This window comes from Camelus bactrianus, chromosome 2, assembly GCF_048773025.1.
Source record: "Camelus bactrianus isolate YW-2024 breed Bactrian camel chromosome 2, ASM4877302v1, whole genome shotgun sequence".
In the NCBI taxonomy this organism is placed as follows: domain Eukaryota; kingdom Metazoa; phylum Chordata; class Mammalia; order Artiodactyla; family Camelidae; genus Camelus; species Camelus bactrianus.
This window is the reverse complement of record NC_133540.1, coordinates 92,628,721-92,649,526: the sequence shown is the minus strand read 5'-3', so window position 1 is coordinate 92,649,526 and position 20,806 is coordinate 92,628,721. Positions and strand designations below refer to the sequence as shown.

At 34.2% G+C, this 20,806-nt stretch overlaps 1 protein-coding gene across 6 annotated transcripts in view; it reads left to right on the top strand.

Annotated features, from left to right (window-relative positions):
• HELQ (helicase, POLQ like) overlaps positions 1-20,806 on the top strand; it is a 49,698-nt gene that overhangs the window by 15,010 nt on the left and 13,882 nt on the right. For 5 of the 6 annotated variants that reach the window (XM_074346460.1, XM_045512942.2, XM_074346471.1 and 2 more), the window contains 9 exons: positions 1,012-1,153; positions 1,526-1,630; positions 7,376-7,631; positions 8,560-8,717; positions 9,661-9,759; positions 12,684-12,857; positions 14,961-15,074; positions 15,931-16,065; positions 19,212-19,313. In XM_074346460.1, the coding sequence (XP_074202561.1) occupies positions 1,012-1,153; positions 1,526-1,630; positions 7,376-7,631; positions 8,560-8,717; positions 9,661-9,759; positions 12,684-12,857; positions 14,961-15,074; positions 15,931-16,065; positions 19,212-19,313 (1,285 nt within the window). Of the gene's footprint in view, positions 1-1,011; positions 1,154-1,525; positions 1,631-7,375; positions 7,632-8,559; positions 8,718-9,660; positions 9,760-12,683; positions 12,858-14,960; positions 15,075-15,930; positions 16,066-19,211; positions 19,314-20,806 lie in introns of those variants that run through there. The other variant, XR_006722950.2, reaches the window with a different exon arrangement.

Here is a 20,806-nt window from a genome sequence, read left to right as displayed (position 1 = left end):
CAACTTTTTTTACACGTTGTTCAATCTATGTGACATGTATGATTTCTTCAGCTTTACCTCCCAAATGACAAAATCAGTTTTAACTTACCCCATTAACTGTATTCATTCATTATTCAATTCTTCTATTGAATTGTTTAAATGAATTTTTTAAAGTTTTTTAATTTCTAAGAGCTCTCTTTTATTGCTCTTTCTTTATGGTAATCTGCTCTCATCTTGTGAATACATTGCCCTCTAGAACTTTCTGTGGATACCAGTTAGAATTTTTTAAAGTTCTTATCTGTCCCTGTATATCTGCTTCTGTGAGACATTTATTCTGTATGTTCTTGTTATTTTTCTTTTATGGCATTAGTTTTCTTCATGTGTTTGGTAATTTTGGCTGCCCATTGGATTTATAAATAAAGGGGTAGGTTGATTGGTTTAGGTAAATGACAGGTTTTCTTGCACCTTTGAACAGGAAAGCTGGCTATAGATTTCTGTATACATGAGCAGGGTTGAAAACATGTTTGTAGGTCAAAAACAGTTGAAATTTGCAATTTTATGTAGTTGACAAAAATATAAGTTCATAAATAAATATGTATATGTTGGTAGTGTGTAGTCAGATTTTTTATTTATGGAATATAAAATCAAAAGTCTTCTTAGATTATTGCTATAGTGGATTGATCATAAGCTTTGTTGCTAGTCAAACTTAAGTTCAGATTATGGTTCTGGTAATACTAATTTTGTGGTTGACTTGTCTGTGCTTCAATTAGCCCCTTCGTAAAAAGTAAATTAAATTAAATTAAATTAAAAAGAATATTAGCACCAAGAGTTTTGTAAGGATTACAGATAATGTCCATAAAGAACCTCAGGCATCATAGATTTTTGGTGAATGGTAGTAGTCATCTATTACTTTGAGTCAATGTGTTATTAAATTTAATGTCACGTAAGTTATAATGAAATTAAAAGTTTAAAAAATAGATGCTCTGGCTATAGATGGAATATTACTTTTAATTAATGTTATCAATTTCATAGAGTTATTTTAAGAGCCCCTTATGTTGCCAAAGAATTCTTAAAGAGGAATCAATATAAACAGATGATTGGCAGAGCTGGCCGTGCTGGAATAGATTCTTCTGGGGAGAGCATCCTTATTTTGCAAGAAAAAGACAAGCAACAGGTAATATTCAACTGGTTGTTGGTTGGTTGTTTTGTCTTCTTTCTTTGTCTTTTGTCTGGCCCTTTTATGAGGTCTTCTTTTAAAAATTAATTATTAATATTCCTTTAAATATTTTCTTCTCCTCTGTGATTAAGAATTAGAAAGAGTAGTGTGAATACTTTTTTATTTCAGGCAAACAATGAAAAGTATTTTCTCTATTTATCTTTCTTCCATTTTCATTAGGACTCCTGCTAAATTCATATTTTTTTAATCTTTATGTTTTCTTATCTCCCCTGACCTCCACAAGATCTATGTAAAATATAAAATTTTATATGGAATGTCATTTATTTTTTATAATAACACAAAACTATAATATTGGTTTGATTGTTGTAGGTATTGGAGCTAATAAGCAGACCATTGGAAAACTGTTACAGCCAACTTGTTCAAGAATTCACCAAGGGAATCCAAACTTTGTTCCTCTCTTTGATTGGTTTGAAGGTATTTTAAAATATTTTTATGTCTTATAAAGTGATATCTGAGATAATGGAGGTTTAAAAATTTTAAAAATCTGTGAAGTATGAAAAAAATGTTAAATTCTAATCTAATGTGGAAAAGAACAATCTGACATGATAAATCTGAATCTAGATTTATATGTACATTTTTAATCTTTTGAATTGTAAGGAATATGAAAAACCAACAAATCATAACTTGGTGTCCATTACAAATAAGAGACTTTGGTGGGTACTGTGGGGGATACAAGGAGCTGTAAAGACATGGGTCCTGATGGGGGTAATCTAGCATCTCTGCCTTTGGTAAGAAAAAGGTTCACTGTAATCCTGTGACCATAAATGTGTGTGAGATCAGTATATACTTTATCAGGCAGAAAATTAAAAAAAAAAAAGTTAGTGGGGCACAATGAGAAAATAGTCTTTTTTCCTAAAATCAGAAATTAGCTCTCTTTATTAGAGTTACTCTTGAGTTAAACCTCTTTATTAGGGATATTCTTAAGTAAATTTTAACTTTGTGCCCAAGGTCACTCTGCCTCAAAATAGCAAAACCAGAGTTTGAATTCAGCTTTATCTAACTACAAAACCAGCACTCTTAATCTATCGTACAGGCCACCTTCATTAACCTGAACAGTTTAAATGAAAATCCGAAAGGTGATTGATAAATAATAGACACCATGAGACAAGTTTTGATTTCCTTGCTGGTGAATGGTATATTACAATATCCCCTGGCAATTTATAAAAGTGAAAGGCTGCAAGAAAGAAAAGTAATTAGTGCTATGTATTGAAGGAGATAGAGGTTTTAGATAAGCAGAGGGAAGGAATAGCCATTACTTAGAATGAAAGGTGAGAAACCTTAAGATGATGCGGGGTGACAGTCAGTAGGCTTGAATATTGAGGAAGGCTGAAGATACTGAGGAGTAGAAAGTTGAGTGGGAAAAGTTGGGCCAGACTGTGTGCTGTAGATGGAGGAAGGTGGAGAGCATGTTTAAACACTGGACTAAAGGGTTGTGACCCAATCACTTATCAGTGGAAATAGTGAAAGTTTTCTGTGGTTGTTCAGAGCAAGGGCTCTGATATCACACATACCTGTGTCCTGGTCAGAGCTCTGTCTCTTGTTACCCTGCATAAATTACTAACTCTTCCAGTTACCTGTGAAAAAGGAATACTACTATGCAGGAGTATTGCAAGGCTAGTTTGGGAGCAGCTGTAGTAAAGCATGTATAATGTAATAAAGACCTACAGTTGGAGGGTTGCCCTGGAATTAATAAAGGAGGGAAAGAGATCATGAAGATCACTGAGTCTTATTACATTTATATAGTGGATAAGGTAACAAGACTCAGAGAATTAATGGTTTAGTTTAAGGTCATTCAAGCAGTTATGGTTTAGATAGGATTATAATTCAGGTTCCTGCCTTGCTGGCCAGTAATCTTTCCAGTGTGCCATTGTGTATGTAGAACATTCGCTAAATGCATTTGAAAATTCACCAAGATAGACCATATTTTGGGTCATAAAACAAGTCTAAATAAATTTGAAGGATTGAAATTATTTAGGGAATGGTATCTAATGACAACAGAATTAAAGTATACATCAGTAATAGAAAGGTATCAGGGAAATACCCAAATGTTTGGAAATTAAATAGCATACTTTGACCACAGGTCAAAGTAGAAATCATAAGGGAAATTAGAAAATATGTAATATAGATAAAAGCAGAAATCAATGACATAAAAAATAGACAAATGAGAAAAAAATTAATGAAACCATAAGCTAGTTCTTTGAAAAGATCAGTAAGATTATTGATTGAATTGATCAGGTGGAAAAGAGAAAACACATAAATTACCAACATGAGGAATGGAAGAAGGGTCATCACTGGAGATCCCAGAGATATTGAAGGTAGTATGGAATTATCTTTGAATAACTATATCCTTGAATACTGAAAAATGAATTCAACAATTTAGATGCAATGGGGGAAATTCTTAAAAGACAATTCTCAAAATCAACTGAAGAAGTATAAAATCTAAATAGTTCTATATCTCCAAAAAAATTGAATTTATAATTTAAAACTTTCCCACAAAGAGAATTCCAGGCCCAGCTGACTTCACTGGTGAACTCTAACAAACTTTTAAAGAAGAAATAACACCAATCGTACACATATTCTTCCCGAAAGTAGAGGAAGAGGGAACAGTGCTCATTTCATCTTATAAGACCAGCATTACTCTGATACCAAAACCAGACAAAGATGTTACAAGAAGAGAAAGCTACAGGCCAATATCTCTTGGAAACATAAAAACCCTTATCAAAGTATTAGTAATCCAGCAATACATTATAAGAGCAATATATCATGGTCAATCAGAGTTTATTCCAGTAATACAAAGTTGGTTTAATATTCAAAATTCAATCAATATAATTACCCATTTGACAGAACTCAACACTCATTCATGATAAAAACTCAGCAAACTAGGAGTAAAAAAGGACTTCTTCAACCTGATAAAGGGTATTTACTTAAAAAAAATGCAGGTAACATCACACTTAATCTCATCTGATTCCCCTGAGATCAGAAAAAGAAAAGATGTCTGCTCTCACCCTACTATTCAACATATATCAGAAGTCGTAGCCAATACAGTAAGACAGGACGAAAAATAAAAAACACGAATTGGAAAGGAAGAAGTAAAACTATCTTATTTGCTGATGGTGTTGAGTTCAAGAAAAATCCAAAGAAATGTACAAAAAAACTAGGGTATAATTAGCAGTGTCATAAGATACAGGGTCAGTGTACAAAACTCAATTGTATTTCTACATACTTACTACAAATAATTGGAAAAACAATTCCATTTACACTAGCATCAAAAACCATGAAATACTTAGGGATAAATTTAACTAATACGTGTCAGACCTATACATTGAAAACTAAAACACTGCTGAGAGAAATTAAAGAAGACCAAAATAAATGGAGAGAGATATCATATTCATGAATTGGAACACTCAGTTTTGTTCAGATGTTACTTCATCCCAAATTGATCTATAAATTCAGTTTAATCCCAATCAAAATCTCAACAGGTTGTTTTGTGTAAGTTGTAAACTGATACTAGAATTTATTTAGAAATGCAAAGAAGTAGGGGCAGTGCTCCCTAAGTCTGGGACTCTCCCATCTTACCTCCCCATCTCCAGTTTCACTCTCACCCACTGCTTTGTCTGGTTAACTCCCACTCAACCCTGAAACTTTCACTTAGCCTCGCTTGCTTAGGAAAGCCTCCCTGTACTGCTGAGTCCAGTCAGTCTATTGTGTGCTTTAAAAACCACATTCCCTTCCTCTAATGACATCTATCAGTTTGTAATTGTATTTTGGGGGGCCTTTTTTTTTTAATTGAAATATAACTTATTTACAGTGTTGTGTTAGTTTCTGGTGTACTGCATAGTGATTCAGTTATACATATATATTTTTTTCATTATAGGTTTTTTAAGCTATTGAATATAGTTCCCTGTGCTATACAGTAGGACCTTGTTACTTATCTCTTCTATATATAGTAGTTTATATCTGCCAATCCCGAACTCCTAATTTATCCCTCCCTCCACCCTTTCCCCTTTGGTAATCATAAGTTTGTTTTCTATGTCTGTGAGTTTCTGTTTTGTAAGTAAGTTCACTTGTATCATTTTTTTTGATTCCACTAATAAGTGATATCATATGATATTTGTTTTCCTCTGTCTGACTTACTTCACTTAGTATGATGATCTCTAGGTCCATCCATGTTGCTGCAAATGGCATTATTTTGTTCTTTTTTATGGCTGAGTGGTATTCCATTGTATAAATATACCACAAATTCTTTATCTAGTCATCTGTCAGTTGGACATTTAGGTTGTTTCCGTGTCTTAGCTGATGTAAATAGTGCTGCTATGAACACTGCAGTGCATGTGTCATTTCAAATTGGAATTTTCTTCAGATATATGCCCAGAAGCAGGATTACTGGATCATATAGTAAGTCTATTTTTTTAGCTTTTTTTAGGAATCTCCATACTATTTTCCATAGTGGCTGCACCAAATGTAATTTTATTCTTAGTAGTGCAGTTATTTAGCTAATAACTTTACCCCACCAGAATGTAAGCTCTGTGGCAGCAGGGTCCACAGTTATTTTCATTTATCACTGAATCCCAGTGCCTAGCACCGTGCCTGGCATGTGGTTGCCACTCAGTAAATACTTGAATTAATGAATCGATTGATTTTGCAGTTGGTCATGGCTGAACCTGCAGATTGGGGCAACAGTGGAGAATCCAGCTTTGAGAAGTTGTGGAGGTCAGAGGCAGAGGCAGGCCCAGTGAGTTTAAATCACTGTGTCTAAAAGCTTTTCACAGAGGGGTAGAAAGCTAACATGATGGAAGCTAGAAGAATCAAGTAAAGGGTTTTTTGTTTGTTTGTTTATGCCTAGTGTTAACTATAATCAACAAGGTAGAAAACAATAAAGAAACTAAGTATGTTGATAATCTACAAACTGATTAGTTCTTGAATATCTCAAAGGTGCAGTTTTAGCCTAAATAAATACTATATTAAAAATGATTTTTTTAAAGGAGGAGAAGCAATAAGAAATGTCTGTGCTCCACAGTATTTTTTATCCCTTACATTGGCTTAATATGAAATTACTACTGAAGTTTTCCAGTTGAAATATCATCAGAATTATAAGAGAGAGAAAATATGCTTATTGATTGACCATATTTTAATATAACATGCTGATTTCATTGAAATTGGCTAATATAAATTATTGTAATTCAGAGTCAGCTCTATGTCTGAATACCAAATGGTGGGTTAAGTATTACTTATGATCACCATTATAAGTTTTAAATTAGTGATCAGGGGAGGAGGGAAAAAGGCAGCAAAAGAATAGAAAAAGGAGATGGGAATGAGAGCAACAAAAAGAGGTAGAAAACTGCTATTTATTTTTAGGTAATATGTCAGAGTATTGCCTGGTCCTGTTTTAATGGACTTTCAGTTTTGTTTTCTGTCTGTGTGTGTGTGCTCATTTTTAACATAGGTGCTTTTTGTTTTTTGGGGTGTTTTTTTTTTTTGTCATAAAAAACATTTTATGTGAAATGTAGATTGGACTTTTTTTTTTAACATTTTTTATTGTGTTATAGTCACTTTACAATGTTGTGTTAAATTCCAGTGTAGAGCACAATTTTTCAGTTGTACATGAACCTGTTAACACAGGTTTTAAAGCGAAAGACTGCTTTCACAGGTGACTGGAAAGGGGTAGAAAGGAGGATTTCTGGAGGAGGCTGAGTGGGAATTGGTGATAATTTTGTGTGTGTGTGAGGGAGGTAATTAGGTAGAGAGAGAAAGAGAATGAACTGGGGGTTCAACTCAGGACCTTGTGCGTGCTAAACACGCACTCTACCACTGAACTGTACCCTCCCCCCAGAATTAGTAATAATTGATCAGAGAGTAATCAGCACAGCTTTGGAGATACTGTGAAAAATTATTCAAAAACCTAAGGAGTTTTTGAATGAGAAATGTGTAGATGTGTTCATTAAAAATATGCATGTGATAACTACCTTCTCCCTTAAATTTTTTCTTGTGATTTTAAAACGCCATTGTAAAATTACCTTTATGTAACTATGTAGATTTATAACAATTTTTTATTTAAATAGCTTTGAGGTATTGAAATGAGTCATCATCTTGATTAATTATTCATTCAAATGATACCTTGAATTAGGGAAGATGCTCCAATGATGTCCTGAATTGTTTCAGATTACAACAAATCTTGGTGACATATACCACTTTATGAGTGGTACATTTTTTGGTGTTCAGCAAAAGATTTTGTTGAAAGAAAAAAGTCTCTGGGAAATAACTGTCGAATCACTTAGATACCTGACAGAAAAAGGACTCCTACAAAAAGACACCACTTTGACAGAAAGAGGACTTCAACAAAAAGACACTATTTACAGGTCCGAAGATGAGTTCCATAGTTTTCATATTACAAAGTTGGGACGAGCTTCTTTTAAGGGTAAGAGTTCACTTAAATCTCACTACTAACCTGAGGAAATGCATTGGAAAACATAGAGATTATTCTGTAACTTTAAATTGGATTTGTAATTTCATATTAATAAAATTAATCTTACAAACTGTTAGACTACTTCAACTTTAAAAAGTTGAAAAATGTTTTGAATCACAAGTAATTTAGAATACTGCAAAAGTATGTGGAAAAAAAGATGTTCATCCCTCCTTCTTGCTCCCCTCCCCAGGCCATCACACAAATCATAATATCCTACCAAGAATAACAATTTGGTGTAAATCCTTCCAGACGTTTTCTGTAAATTTCATAACAATTTGATATATATACATCCTTCCAGATATTTTTACATGTACATGTATATATGTCTGTATTGTATGTGCATATGTGTCTGCATACATACATATACGTATATACATACACACATACATACATGTGTGCATAATGTAAGTATTTGGGGGCAGCTTGCTTTTCTCACTTCTAAAATATCATGAGCATCTTCACATGTCAATCTCTTTAAATCTGCCTTATTTTTCTTTTAATACTTTAGTCATCCATAGTAGGGATACCATAATGTATTTAACCATTCTTTTATTGATGGACATTTACACTACTTCTGATTTCTCTCAGTTGTAGACAAGGCTGCATGGGCATCTCTGTTCGTGTATTTTTGGATATGTGTGGAAATACTTCTCTAGCTTAGATTCCCAAAATAGGGTAGTTGGGTCAGAAGGTATGTACTTATTAAATGTTGATGGATGCTATCAAAGTGACTGCCAAAATAGTTGTGCTAAATTACATAATAAGAGATTTTAAATACTTTTTGCTATATTTAGGTAACTCCTAAACCAGACTTTCTTTAAAATCACCTCTTTCCCCACTGGTGATTATGAAAGATGAACTATTTGTATCTTTCTTTTAGGGACTATAGATTTGGCTTATTGTGACATTCTCTACAGAGACTTGAAGAAAGGTCTTGAAGGACTTGTGCTTGAAAGCCTTCTTCATCTAATTTACCTAACAACTCCCTATGATATGGCTTCTCAGTGTAACCCTGATTGGATGATATACTTCAGGCAGGTGAGAAGATAAGATTCTGCAATGTAGGCTACCTAGTTTATTAATCATGATATGATTTTTATCAAGTGATTATTCACTTTTTTCCTCCATTAAAATATATTTGAAATTGGGCCTTTAATCTTTCAGTTTTTAAAGCAGCAATATGGCAATAGCATTTTTGTTTGTTTCACTTAAATATTACTTTTCTGTTAAATATAAACATATTCATTATCAAAAAAAAATAAAGGTGCAGAAAAGAAAAAAGGGTCATCTCTGGTCCCATTCCCCCAAAGATAGTTACTCTTGTGGTTTGGTGACCACTGTGTTTTACAGTGTAAAGAAAGCCATGAAAGCCATCTCTAATGATTGAGAATTTCATTCCATGAAAGCTTTATCTGGGCCATGCATGATGAGACACCAAACCCAGTGATGTTAATATCTGAGAAGGAATATCATTCTTATGGCCAGTAGCCAGGTAGAAGTGGCCCTACATGCTACAAAACCAAGGGGTAGAGTACAGTCTATTATGGTTTTACTGTGAACAAGCTAGATTCATGAACACATAGTAGGTAGAAGCAGTATGTAGCTTTTAGTTGCAGGAAATTAACTTTCTTTTTAATGCCGTATTTTTAAATAGTTACTCTAAGTTGTTCTAAGTGGTACTATACCTTTCCTTCTCCCCACCCAGATATCTCCCATATTAAACATGAGTACGTCCATGGAAATCATAGTCTATACTCACAGTACTGTGCCCATATCTTTAGTCATTCTACTAAAATATGTTATATTTTAATAATACATCTTTTAAGCTATCAATATTTTTAAGTAAAATTTGTGTTATTTTTTCATATCTTTTATAATCATGAAAATGTGGTAGTGCAGTGAGTACTGGATTTGGTTCAAGTGGCAGACTTTTTAAAGTTACAACTTAATTTTTGTATATATTTATTCTTTTTCTATGTAGTTTACCCAGCTCAGCCCAGCAGAACAAAATGTAGCTGCTCTGGTTGGAGTCTCTGAGAACTTTATTGGGAAGAAAGCATCAGGTCAAGCTATCAAGAAGGTACCATAGTCTTTTTTTTCCCTCCTACATAAGTTCATTTAACAAAATTAATGCTATTGTATTATCTCCTTTGTTGACTTGATCTTTTGGGTCCACATTTTTTCCTTTAAATTAATGTAATTCCTATTTTACTATTTAAAACATCTGAGGGCTAGAAATTTAGGTATTTTTTAAAAACAGTGTTTATTTCTAGATGGTGTGATGGCCCTTTTTTTGTACATTTGTATTTCTAAAATAGTTGTGCACACGTAAGGCTTTTTTTGTTTGGGGTTTTTTGGGTGGTAGGAAGGGAATTACGTTTATCTATTTATTTAAAAAAAAATTTTTTTTAATGGAGGTACTGGGGATTGAACCCAGGACCTTGTGCATGCTAAGCATGCACTCTACCACTGAGCTATACCCTTCCCGCCATGTAAGGCTTTTATCATAGGAAAAGGTAAACCTTATTCATCTATTTTTCTTAGGCTACTTATAGCTTACATTATAAAAATTGTGAAATGTTTGTACGATGTTTTCATGATATTGTAGGATCCTGAAATAAGTTCAATTCAAAGGAGAAAAAGTATTTTCTAGAAAAATTTTATTAAGCATGCTCAGGGATTCAAGATAGGACAAGTTTGGGATCCTTATTTCTCTTGTTACTTTTTATTGTCCAAATACTTGAAGTACGTCAAGCATTTTAGAAGGTTGAAGTGGAGAATCCAGTACTCTTTTGTATGGTATCTTATATTTTAGTGTTTTAAAGTTCAGTCAACAAACATGAAGCAAGTGTCGCATGCATACACTAACTTAAGAGAAGTGGAAATAATTCTTTGGCAAACATGCATTCAAATTCCTGAAGTTAATATCATTTTTCTACCTCATAATTCCCTTTTTTTCGTTTTTCGTTTTTTGTTTTCTTTGGTAATCTAATCTTCATTGAAACCTAATTATCTTACCTACAATTTTCCTTTTTTTACATTTACATAGACATTACTGATTTCATTTTGAAAAATGGAAGATGGTTGGTTACTTACATTTGAAACAAATGGCGCAACTGTCCCCTGTATTGATGTATCATAAAATTATAAATGTATAGCACTTCAGCATTCATTTTGTCAATACTTAGTTTGGGTCTTTTACCTCAGAAATGACTATGTTGGTTAGCCTTTCAAAATGTTCAATAAAACATTTCTTAAACCTTTTATATCAAACACTAAAATATAAAATAAAAATAAAATCATATTAATTTGCAACTCATTACCAAATAATAAACATTTATAAAATCTCATTAGAATAATGCATCTTTTTAAACTTGAATCAGAACTTATTTTTGTTACATTTTATGAAATACAGTCAATAAATGTTCAATTGAAATGAAGTATTTAAAATATAAGCATGAATTTATCTTAATTACAAATGGATTAGTTACTAGTTTGGTGTTTTAGAATAGCTTTTTTTTTTTTAATTCTACAGAACACTTAAAATCTAATTGATTTCTCCATGTTGGAAAAGACCTTTTCTTTACACATTTCTGATAAAATATCTTGCAACTGGCATAAAGCAGCTTTTCTTGCTATGAAATATACTTGTATCATTGTTTTTGGCTTAGAAAATACATTCTGAGCAAAATCTACATTGACTCAATTTGTAGTTAACGATGAAGTTGTACTAAAATTGGGAAATTAAAAAGTGATTTTTCCTATCTGTTATTCAACTATCATGCTTTTTCAGCTTAATGCTTTTAAAAGAGTGATCCAGTGTCAACATACAGAATTTGTGGTCTTACATCTTTCAATATACCACCCTCAGTTCTCATCTCACACACTCTTTTATTCTAGTAGGAAATATAATTTTATACCTACTTTTTCTCTTTCATATTCATCATTTTTTCCTCTGATTTTAAGCATGAATTACTCAATTTCTAAGTTAACTTGATGTTAGCTATGAAATACTTTACACAAAAAATAATCACTAGACACTAAACACTATAGGCAAAAGCAGGTACACAGAATAGAAATTGTCAACTACAGGAAGCATTTTTCTTTTCGTGTTTTAACTTTGGAAACATTAATTATTTATCATGACCATGTGGAAATCATAGAATCTGATACAGACAAGCTTATTAACATATTTAGCTAAACGAATACGTTTGTCTGATTTATAATCACAACCACACACATGTACAGCCTGTAACTACTACAATAAATGTAAAGGTTTCCCCAGCTGCTCCTCCTGTCTTCTTTTCCTAAGGCTTCCTTAACAAATCAGCACAAACTGGGTGTCCTAAAATAGCAGAAATTTATTCTGTCACAGTTTAGGAGGCCAGAAGTCTGAAATCAAGATGTTGGCAAGATTGGTTCCTTCCAGAGGCTCTGAGGAAGAAACCACCTTGCCTCTCTCTTAGCTTTTGGTGGTAGTCAGCAGTCTTTGGTGTTGCTTGGCTTGTAGACACATCCCTTCAACATCTACCTGCGTCTTCATACCACCTCCTCTGTCACTCAATGTCCTCTCCTTTTATAAGTGTACCAGTCATTGAATGATGGGCCCTTAAGGGTCCCTTGTACATCCAGGATGACTTCATCTCAAGATCCTTAACTAATTACATCTGCAGGGATCCTCTTTCCAAGTAAGGCCACGTTCTGAGATACCAGGGGTTAGGACTTGAACATATCTCTTTTTAGGGGACAGTTGAACTCACTACACTTCTTATAGAAGGAAGTTTAATTTAAATTGGAAACAATTTGGCTTATCTCTCTTTTTATACTTGGAAAAATTATAATTTGAACTAATCTAAAGTGCGTACATTAGAACTTGGTTTTTGTGGAACTGTTGTATCCTTCCTCTCCTGTAGTACAACTTCATTCACTTTGCCTTTTGTCCAATTTGAATGTAATGTACATTTTTAGCAGATCCAGTGTATAAATTTATTTGTGTCTTTCTAGAAGGTGGACAAGAACATTGTCAACAGACTATACCTGTCTTTTGTTCTTTATACCTTGCTCAAAGAGACCAACATTTGGAGTGTGTCTGAAAAATTTAATATGCCTCGAGGATATATACAAAATCTTCTCTCTGGAGCTGCTGCATTCTCCTCTTGTGTGTTACATTTCTGTGAGGTAATTCCATTAAATAGTTGATATATGCTTTGTGCATCTTCTGTTTTAACTGTTACTAAACTCAAAAACTAGTTCATATATTCTCATTGTTGACTCATTCTATTATTAAAATTTATTTAAAACATGTTTGTTTTTATCCACTTATAAAAACATTGTATACATACAAATAATAAAGATACAAAAATGACACAACTAAAACATATAATGAACAAGTAGGAAGTACCCAGTTATCCCTACTCTTAGAACTACTATTAATAGTTTCAAGTCTTTGGAATCAAATCCTAAAATAACATTTCTCCATTGATGTATGTCTGCATTGATGGGGTATGAGATTCTGCATGTCTTAATCCTGAATGATAACCATGTAAAGCGTTTGATTAATGTGTTACCAATATCCCGCAGCTACCCAGTGACTACCTAGTACTGTGTTCCCATTTTTGCTTCCAGTGTCAGGCAACTGCTTAAGTTTCTACATTATGTGTGTATTTTATAAAATAAATCAAGAAGAAAACTTAATTTTGGTCATATGCATTTGGGATGGATTTGTTTAAGACTTTACTAAAAGAAGCTTTCAGAATTTCCTTAAATAACATAACAAAGCTTACAAGACTTTTCTACCCAGACAATTTTTTGATGAGTTTATAATATAAGCCATTTTTGGTGCATTGAAACTTATTCTTTTTGGGTGGCACAGTAATATTTGTTTTTATACTCAAATTTTTAAAAACTTTTTTTCATTATAAATTCTAAAGTTAAAATCTACTTCATTTGCTCTACCTTAAACCTGCATATTCTGTGTATGTATTTAGCAGTTAATTCTATCACATGTGCTAATGAAGGGAGTAAATAATCCAAAACTGCTTGGCTTTGGATTGAATAATAATTTTAGCAAATTTATGTTTCTAAATACTTTTTACTTATGCTGATTTTTAAATTTTAGCTTATGTTCCCTAATTACATGCTAGATAATCAGTAGACAAAAATTATGGATAATAAGGAGAAACTGGCCTTTAAAATGTATTTTCTTAAGTTTTCTGTGTTTGTTCTTCATATTTAAAGATGCGTTCCCTGACATTCAATCCCCTTGTCCCCTTGTTTTGCTTAGGACTGTGAGGACGTGAGCCTTACAGAATTGTTCAGGTGAAACAGTCTACAGGTTGAACTTGAAAAACAACTATAATTTGATGGTTGATTCTAGAGTCAATCTACCTGACAATTCTCATGAATTTATTTTCAATATTTTAAACTGTTTTGTTCTTTATAAAGTTATGAAAGTGGGATAAAATAGTACACCAATCATACTAGTTAATATGCTTTTAACTACAAGTAACAGAAAAACCCCATAGAAATTTAAAGAGTAAGGAAAAATGATCATCTTATGTAGCAGAGAAGCCAGAGCTAAGGCAGTTCGGGATTGATTGGTTCAGTAGTTATGCAAGGTTTTCTTTCCCGCTTTGTACGCTGCCATCCTTAGTGCACTGACTACTTTCCTAGTGGTCACAAAATGACTAGCTCATGCTGTTCCATGCATCATGTACTCACAATGATACCCAGAGGTTAGAAAACATAAAGAAAAGACAACCAAACTACTATTATAGAAAATTTCAACCATATATTAAAAAAGACAAGGTAATATAATGAATACCCATTTATCCCCACCCTGGCTTTAAGAGTTATGGACTCATGGCTTCTAGTATTATTATTGTTTTGAATATTGCTGCACTGACCATCGTCTTGCTTTTGAATCCTTCCATATTTAATATCTTATCTTCAGGATAAATTTCCAGAGGTAAGAATTGTTTTCAGTCATTTGGGAAAGAAAAACTATGCAATTCATTTGCTGATGTTTTGATAAAAATGAATAGAAATCTTACTGACTTATTTTTCAATTTTCAGTCTTTTTCCTCATCCTGAAACCATTTCATCAAATTCCTCAGTCTCTGCCATGTTTCTTCATAATTTTTCTTGGAGTTATTTTCACCTCTGGCTTAACCCAACTTCCAGAATTTACAGAAGGGAACATTCTTTCTGAGCCCCCTACCATGCAAACGAAATTTTGAAATAACCAGATTTAAGTTCTGCATATTTCTTTGTGTTCTGCAGGAACTTGAGGAGTTCTGGGTTTATAGAGCCCTTTTGGTGGAACTTACTAAGAAACTGACTTACTGTGTAAAGGCAGAGCTAATCCCTCTCATGGAAGTGACTGGAGTTTTAGAGGTCAGTAGCTTTCCAGTTTTTTAACTGAGATAATTTCAGCTAACTGAAAAATCAGGTTTTACTATCATGTGAAGTCTTATCACAGGACAAGTGATGACAATAGCCTTATTGCTCATATATCATGGGAATCTTTTTTTTTTTTTTGGTAATAAATTGCCGACATGCCTTCCCAGAAATCCCTGTTAATCCAAAAGCAGTCCTGTTGAAAAATCACATTGTGGGGGGAAAAAATAACAGTAGGGGTAGGGATCTCTCTCCCCAAGTATGTGTGCTACCACTCATTCTTAACATCCCTCCCTTCCTCCACTCCAGTGAAGAATTACCTTCTGTCACTGTAGACATGCTTGGTTAAGGTGGTGGTGATTAGGCGGCAGTGAGGGTCATTTACATTTCCTAAAAGAGTGAGAAGAAAGTATCCTCAGCTGGTTTCTTAACTTTCTGTTTTTGACCAACCCTTGATTGCAGTTTTTTCTGTTATTCAATTTTTAAATTAGAGGAATTCTGCTTGGGAAAGCAGACACACACTCACACACACGCACATACCCCTAACCCTCAGGGATTGCTTGGGGATCTGAAATAATGCCCCTAGCCTAAGTGCCCTAATGGGTTTCTCATTTCTGATTGCAACACACCTCAGTTGACTTAAGCTGCACAGAAAGCTAGCTGTCTTGCAGTCAAATTGAAACCACCCAAACACATCTAAAATTCCTCAGGATTCTGATGTGTTACATTTTCATATTTATTATCTTCGTTTATTCCTAGCTCTTGCAAATGAATTTTTCCCCTCAATAAGACACTTAATTATTTTTTCCTAGTCCCAAATTCTGACCCTAATTATTTTTATTACACTTTTCAGAGCCGAGCAAAACAGTTATACAATGCAGGTTATAAAAGTCTAATGTACTTAGCTAATGCAAATCCTGAAGTGCTGATAAGGACGATTGATCATTTGTCAAGACGCCAGGCCAAGCAGATTGTTTCATCAGCCAAGGTAAGTGAACAAACCATTTTTTAACCTTTATGATACTTTTTTTTCCCCTTAACAGAGGCACAGGGGTTTGAACCAAGACTTGGTTCACGCCAAGCATGCACTCTACCACTGAGGTATACCCCTCACGCCCCTCTTTATGGTATTTTGTAGTGTCATCACCTTATACTTTAGACAAAAACGAAAGCATTCAACTATAGACACAAAAGTGTATGCTCACAATACATGGATAAAAATAGTGCATCTGTTATGATACAAGTCCTGCTAAAAAGAGGACAAGGACCTCCTAAAAAATAAAGACACTTTCAAGAGTTCACTGAAGTACAGGGAACTCTGGAACTCATTGAATTCTGCCTCCTCCTACCCTTTTCACAGAAGTCCTTTCCTCAGCATCCCTGACATCTGGCCTTCCCATCTTTAAACACTTTCACTGACAAGGCGCTTACAACTTCAGAAATTAAGTAGTTCTATTTTTGGACTCTTAGTGTTACAAAGAGCATCCTAATATAATGAGGCTAAATTTTGCCTTAAAATGTCTACCATGGTGTCATAGTACTCCCCTGTGAAACTAGGCTATTCCTTTGTTCATTTGGTAGTTTTTCACATATTTGAAAAGAGCTCTTGTTGTCTCCAAGGGTTTCTCTTTTCTGCTTCTTTCATCTGTAGTAAATAATCTGGTTTTAGACCATTCACTATCCTGGTTACCCTTTGCTAGACACAGTCCAGTTTGTCATTAAGCTCCTGCTCCATGTGTATAAATCTATCACACCGCATTTAGGATTTTTTCCTTCTTGATCTCAACTGTAGTTCTTTCTTTGTGGCCTAAAATTGCTTAGTTTTCTTTTTTTTTTTTTTAACATCTTATATACATCAGAATTAGCTAAAAAGTAAACTTACATCTTACACTTTTGAATGGTGCTCACATTGTTTGTATTACCGTATTACCTTTGCAACAGTCCTCTGAAGTAGGCAGAGTCGGTGTTACGTTCAGTCTACAGATGAGGACACTCTTTGGGCTGATAGAGATGAAGTTATAGTTGTTTCCATTGCTATAGCATCTGGCACAGTATCTAACCTGTAGTAGAAGTTTAGCAAATATTTGAATAAATAAATAAATGAGATTTAAAGAAATTAAGTGATTTATCCAAGGAAACACAGCCAGTCAGTAAGTAGTAGAGCAGGACTGTGGTGTCAGACTGTATATTATTAAGGATACAAAGGGAGCTGCGGCAACAATGGCCAAAATAAATGACTATCAGTGTCAAAAGTTTATTAGACAGTTTCGAGCACAAGCAGTTCACGGCTGATGTGGGGAATCAGTGGTGTGTCTAGGGACCCATACTTCTTCTATCTCATCGCTCAGCCAGTACGTGGCTTCCATCTCATGGTCGTTCCCACCACCCCTTCCGCTTTCCAGCCAGCTTGACAATAAAAAATGGATACTCCTTGCAGGATTTTGAGTAGAAGAGTGAGTTAGAGGTTGCAGATAGGGAAGCCAGAATAGAAATCAGGAAACCAGCTGGGATTATATTAAGGTTAAACAGGTTTTTGCAGGAATGCCACAAAAATGATGTGTGTCCTTAGTCCATCCTATCAGGAGCCATAGGATGTCACTTTATCCCATCACTGATAATGACTCTGATCATTTGGTTAAGAAAGTGTTGTCTGGCAAGTTTCTTAACTGGAAAGTTATTTTTCCCTTTGTAATTAGTATTTTGGGAATGGATACTTGGAGACTATGTAGATGCCCTATTCTTCATCAAACTTTCACATAACTGCTTTAGCATCCATTAGTGATTTTTGCCTGACTCAGTTATTTCTGGGATGTTTGTCAAATGATGATTTTCTAAATCCATTATTCCGTCTGCATTTATTTATTGGCATTTTACTATGAGGAAAAGCTTTTCCTTCATCATATATTTATTTATTCATTTATTTATATCAGAATGAACCATGGTTTCATACTTATTCAATGAGGTACAGTCCATTATTATCATTACTTATTTTGGTACTCAAAGGGCCTCAGAGTTGGCCAGCAGGAGCCCCTACAAGCTGGTTCCTTTGTCTTTCTGACTTGTCCCCGTTCTTGGAGTGCTTTCTTGTTCTCGGGCTGTATATCAGGGTCTAATCATTAGGAACAGAAACTACACAGTAATTTGAACAGGGAAGTTTAATGTAAAGAAGTAGTAACTAGTAACAGAGGTTACTAGTTGGCTTTTAAGAGGTAAGCAACACTACAAGTAATTTGATGTTAGTAAGTGATGTCTATTCTAGTAACGCTGACACGTGAGTTTTGTGTAGTTTACTTGTTCTTGCTGATGTGTGTAGTGCTTACAGGATGTGTGGGGAGATTCATTTCACATGGTCATCATTACCTCAACTACTGGAAAGCTTACCTAATTATATTTTAGTCTCCTGTATATAATGCCACCTAATGCTCTACTTTATATCAGATTGGTAGAGTGTGGGTTTTTTTCTCTATGTGATTTTGGTAAGTTTTTTTATTACAAAAATGTTGTAAGAGAAGTAGTGCAAGTATTTCACACCAATATACACAAAACCCAGCTGCAAGCAATACCAACAGCTTATTTCTGGTTTTTTAAGGAAAGGGGAAAAATCATTCAGCAAATACTCATTGACATCTACTCTGTGTCATGTTTAGAAATACTTTTTTGTTTATTATGCTTCTTTTGAAGTTAATTTTAAGAGATTGAGTTAAACTTTTCTTTGAAACACTGATACATTTTTAAAAGAGAGCATACTAAACTTTGAGGAATAATAAAATGCATATATAAAGGATAATGTTTTCAAGAACTAATTAAATTTTTGCAAAATTGTCTTAAATTTTATAGATTAAAAGTTAATTTTTATGTGGCTGAGTCTTCAATAAAACAAATCTTTGAGAGTATTAAAGCTCCCTTATTTTTAGTATACCAAATGCAGCGATCAGCTAAAATGGCTTTAACTAAATGCCTCAGCTTCATTTACTATAATCGCTTGTTCTTAAGTGGCCATTTTTCAGTCTCATTATTAGCTTTAATGTCTAGATTGCTGATATGTAAGGATTCGGTTGCTAATAGATAGTGGTAAAATGTTGGCAGTTCTCTAGCAACGTATATTTTTCTCTCATGTCTTGGTTTTGTATGTAGATGCTGTTGCATGAAAAAGCAGAGGCCTTGCAGGAAGAAGTAGAGGAGTTACTGCGACCACCTCCTGACTTCCCTGGTGTCGAAGCCTTCCCCACTGAAAAGGTGTGAAGTCATTAGACCAGCATTTTTAAATATGAAGTATTCATTGTACATATGTTTTATTAAAGATTCTCTCTAATTTATAAATGAAAAAAATACATTTTAATTATATATTAAGACCTATGAATGATGTGTGAATATACCTCTCAACCATAATTGCATAAATAATTGCACCTTATTTCTCTGCTCAGAAATCTGGTGTCCGCCACAAAGTGAAATCCAGCTCTTTTGACACATCCCCAGCCCTTGTGGCCAGATCTTTCTTCATTATTCTCTTACCCATTTCTTTCCTCAAGCCGGACTACTTGAAATCCCAGAATTCTCTGATTTCCAAACCCTCCATTTCCTAACTGCCTTCGGCTATTCCCAGTGCATGGAAAATTATCTTTAAAATGTACTGTATCCTTTAAGTGTCAACTAAAAATTCTCAAATACTGTCTCCTCTATGAAATTGTCCAAGTTCAACCTCATCTCCACCCAGTACATGGGTTCTTTCCCTCTTAAGTATTGTGAGCCTCTCACTTACGCCCCTGCCTTTTTTAATGCTACTGGTTTGAAGTCTCCTGGAGGGCCAAGACCTTTGTTATCATCTTTATATGCCACATGGCACCTACCACAGTTTACTGCACAAAGTAAGAACCTCTGTGAAAAGTGAATACTACTCAAATTAACAATTTAAAGATTCTCTTTAAACACAACTTAAATATTGCCTCTCCCCACTCCATTTTCAGATCCACAGCTCAAATGTAGATGACTGGTTAAACTAGAAGGTTATAACTAGCAATATTTATAAGTACTGAACTGATTTAGTCAGTTTTCCTTACCTGCCTGAGAGAAACTTTTCAAATAGATCTATTGTCTAAGTTCTTTGTGCCTTAACATTTTAGACCATGTATAATACAGACACACCTCAGAGATATTGTGGGTTCAGTTCCAGAATACCACAAAAAAGTGATTATTGCAAGAAAGTGAATCACATTAATTTTTTTGGTTTCCCAGTACATATAAAGTTATGTTTACACTCTACTGTAATATATTATATTATGAGAATTACCAAAATGTGACACCAAGACACAAAGTGAGCAAATGCTGTTGGAAAAAATGGTGCTGAAAAAATTAAAGTAATTTGCAGAGCAGGGATTTAGACCCAGGCAATCTCAATCTAAAGTCTGTGCTCTTAACCATGATACAGTATTGTCTTGGTAGAATTTGTCCGTTTTGTCTCTTGCGAGTATTCCTTTCACCTGGCATTTCTGTCCCCAGCATGACACCTGACCCCTTCACATGAGGCGCAGTACAGCATCCTGATGTCCTGGTGGACTCCCGGGCTGCACTGCACAGATTCCATTTGTTACAGCTAAAAAGACTGTAAAAGAGCAGCTGGCCCACCTGCTGGCTGCTTGTGTGCAGCCACTGAAGTATGCTCCCGAGGTCCATGGTCCAGTCTTCAGTGCTTTAAAATCTGGAAACCCAGGTTTTATTAGTTTCCCCAAGTG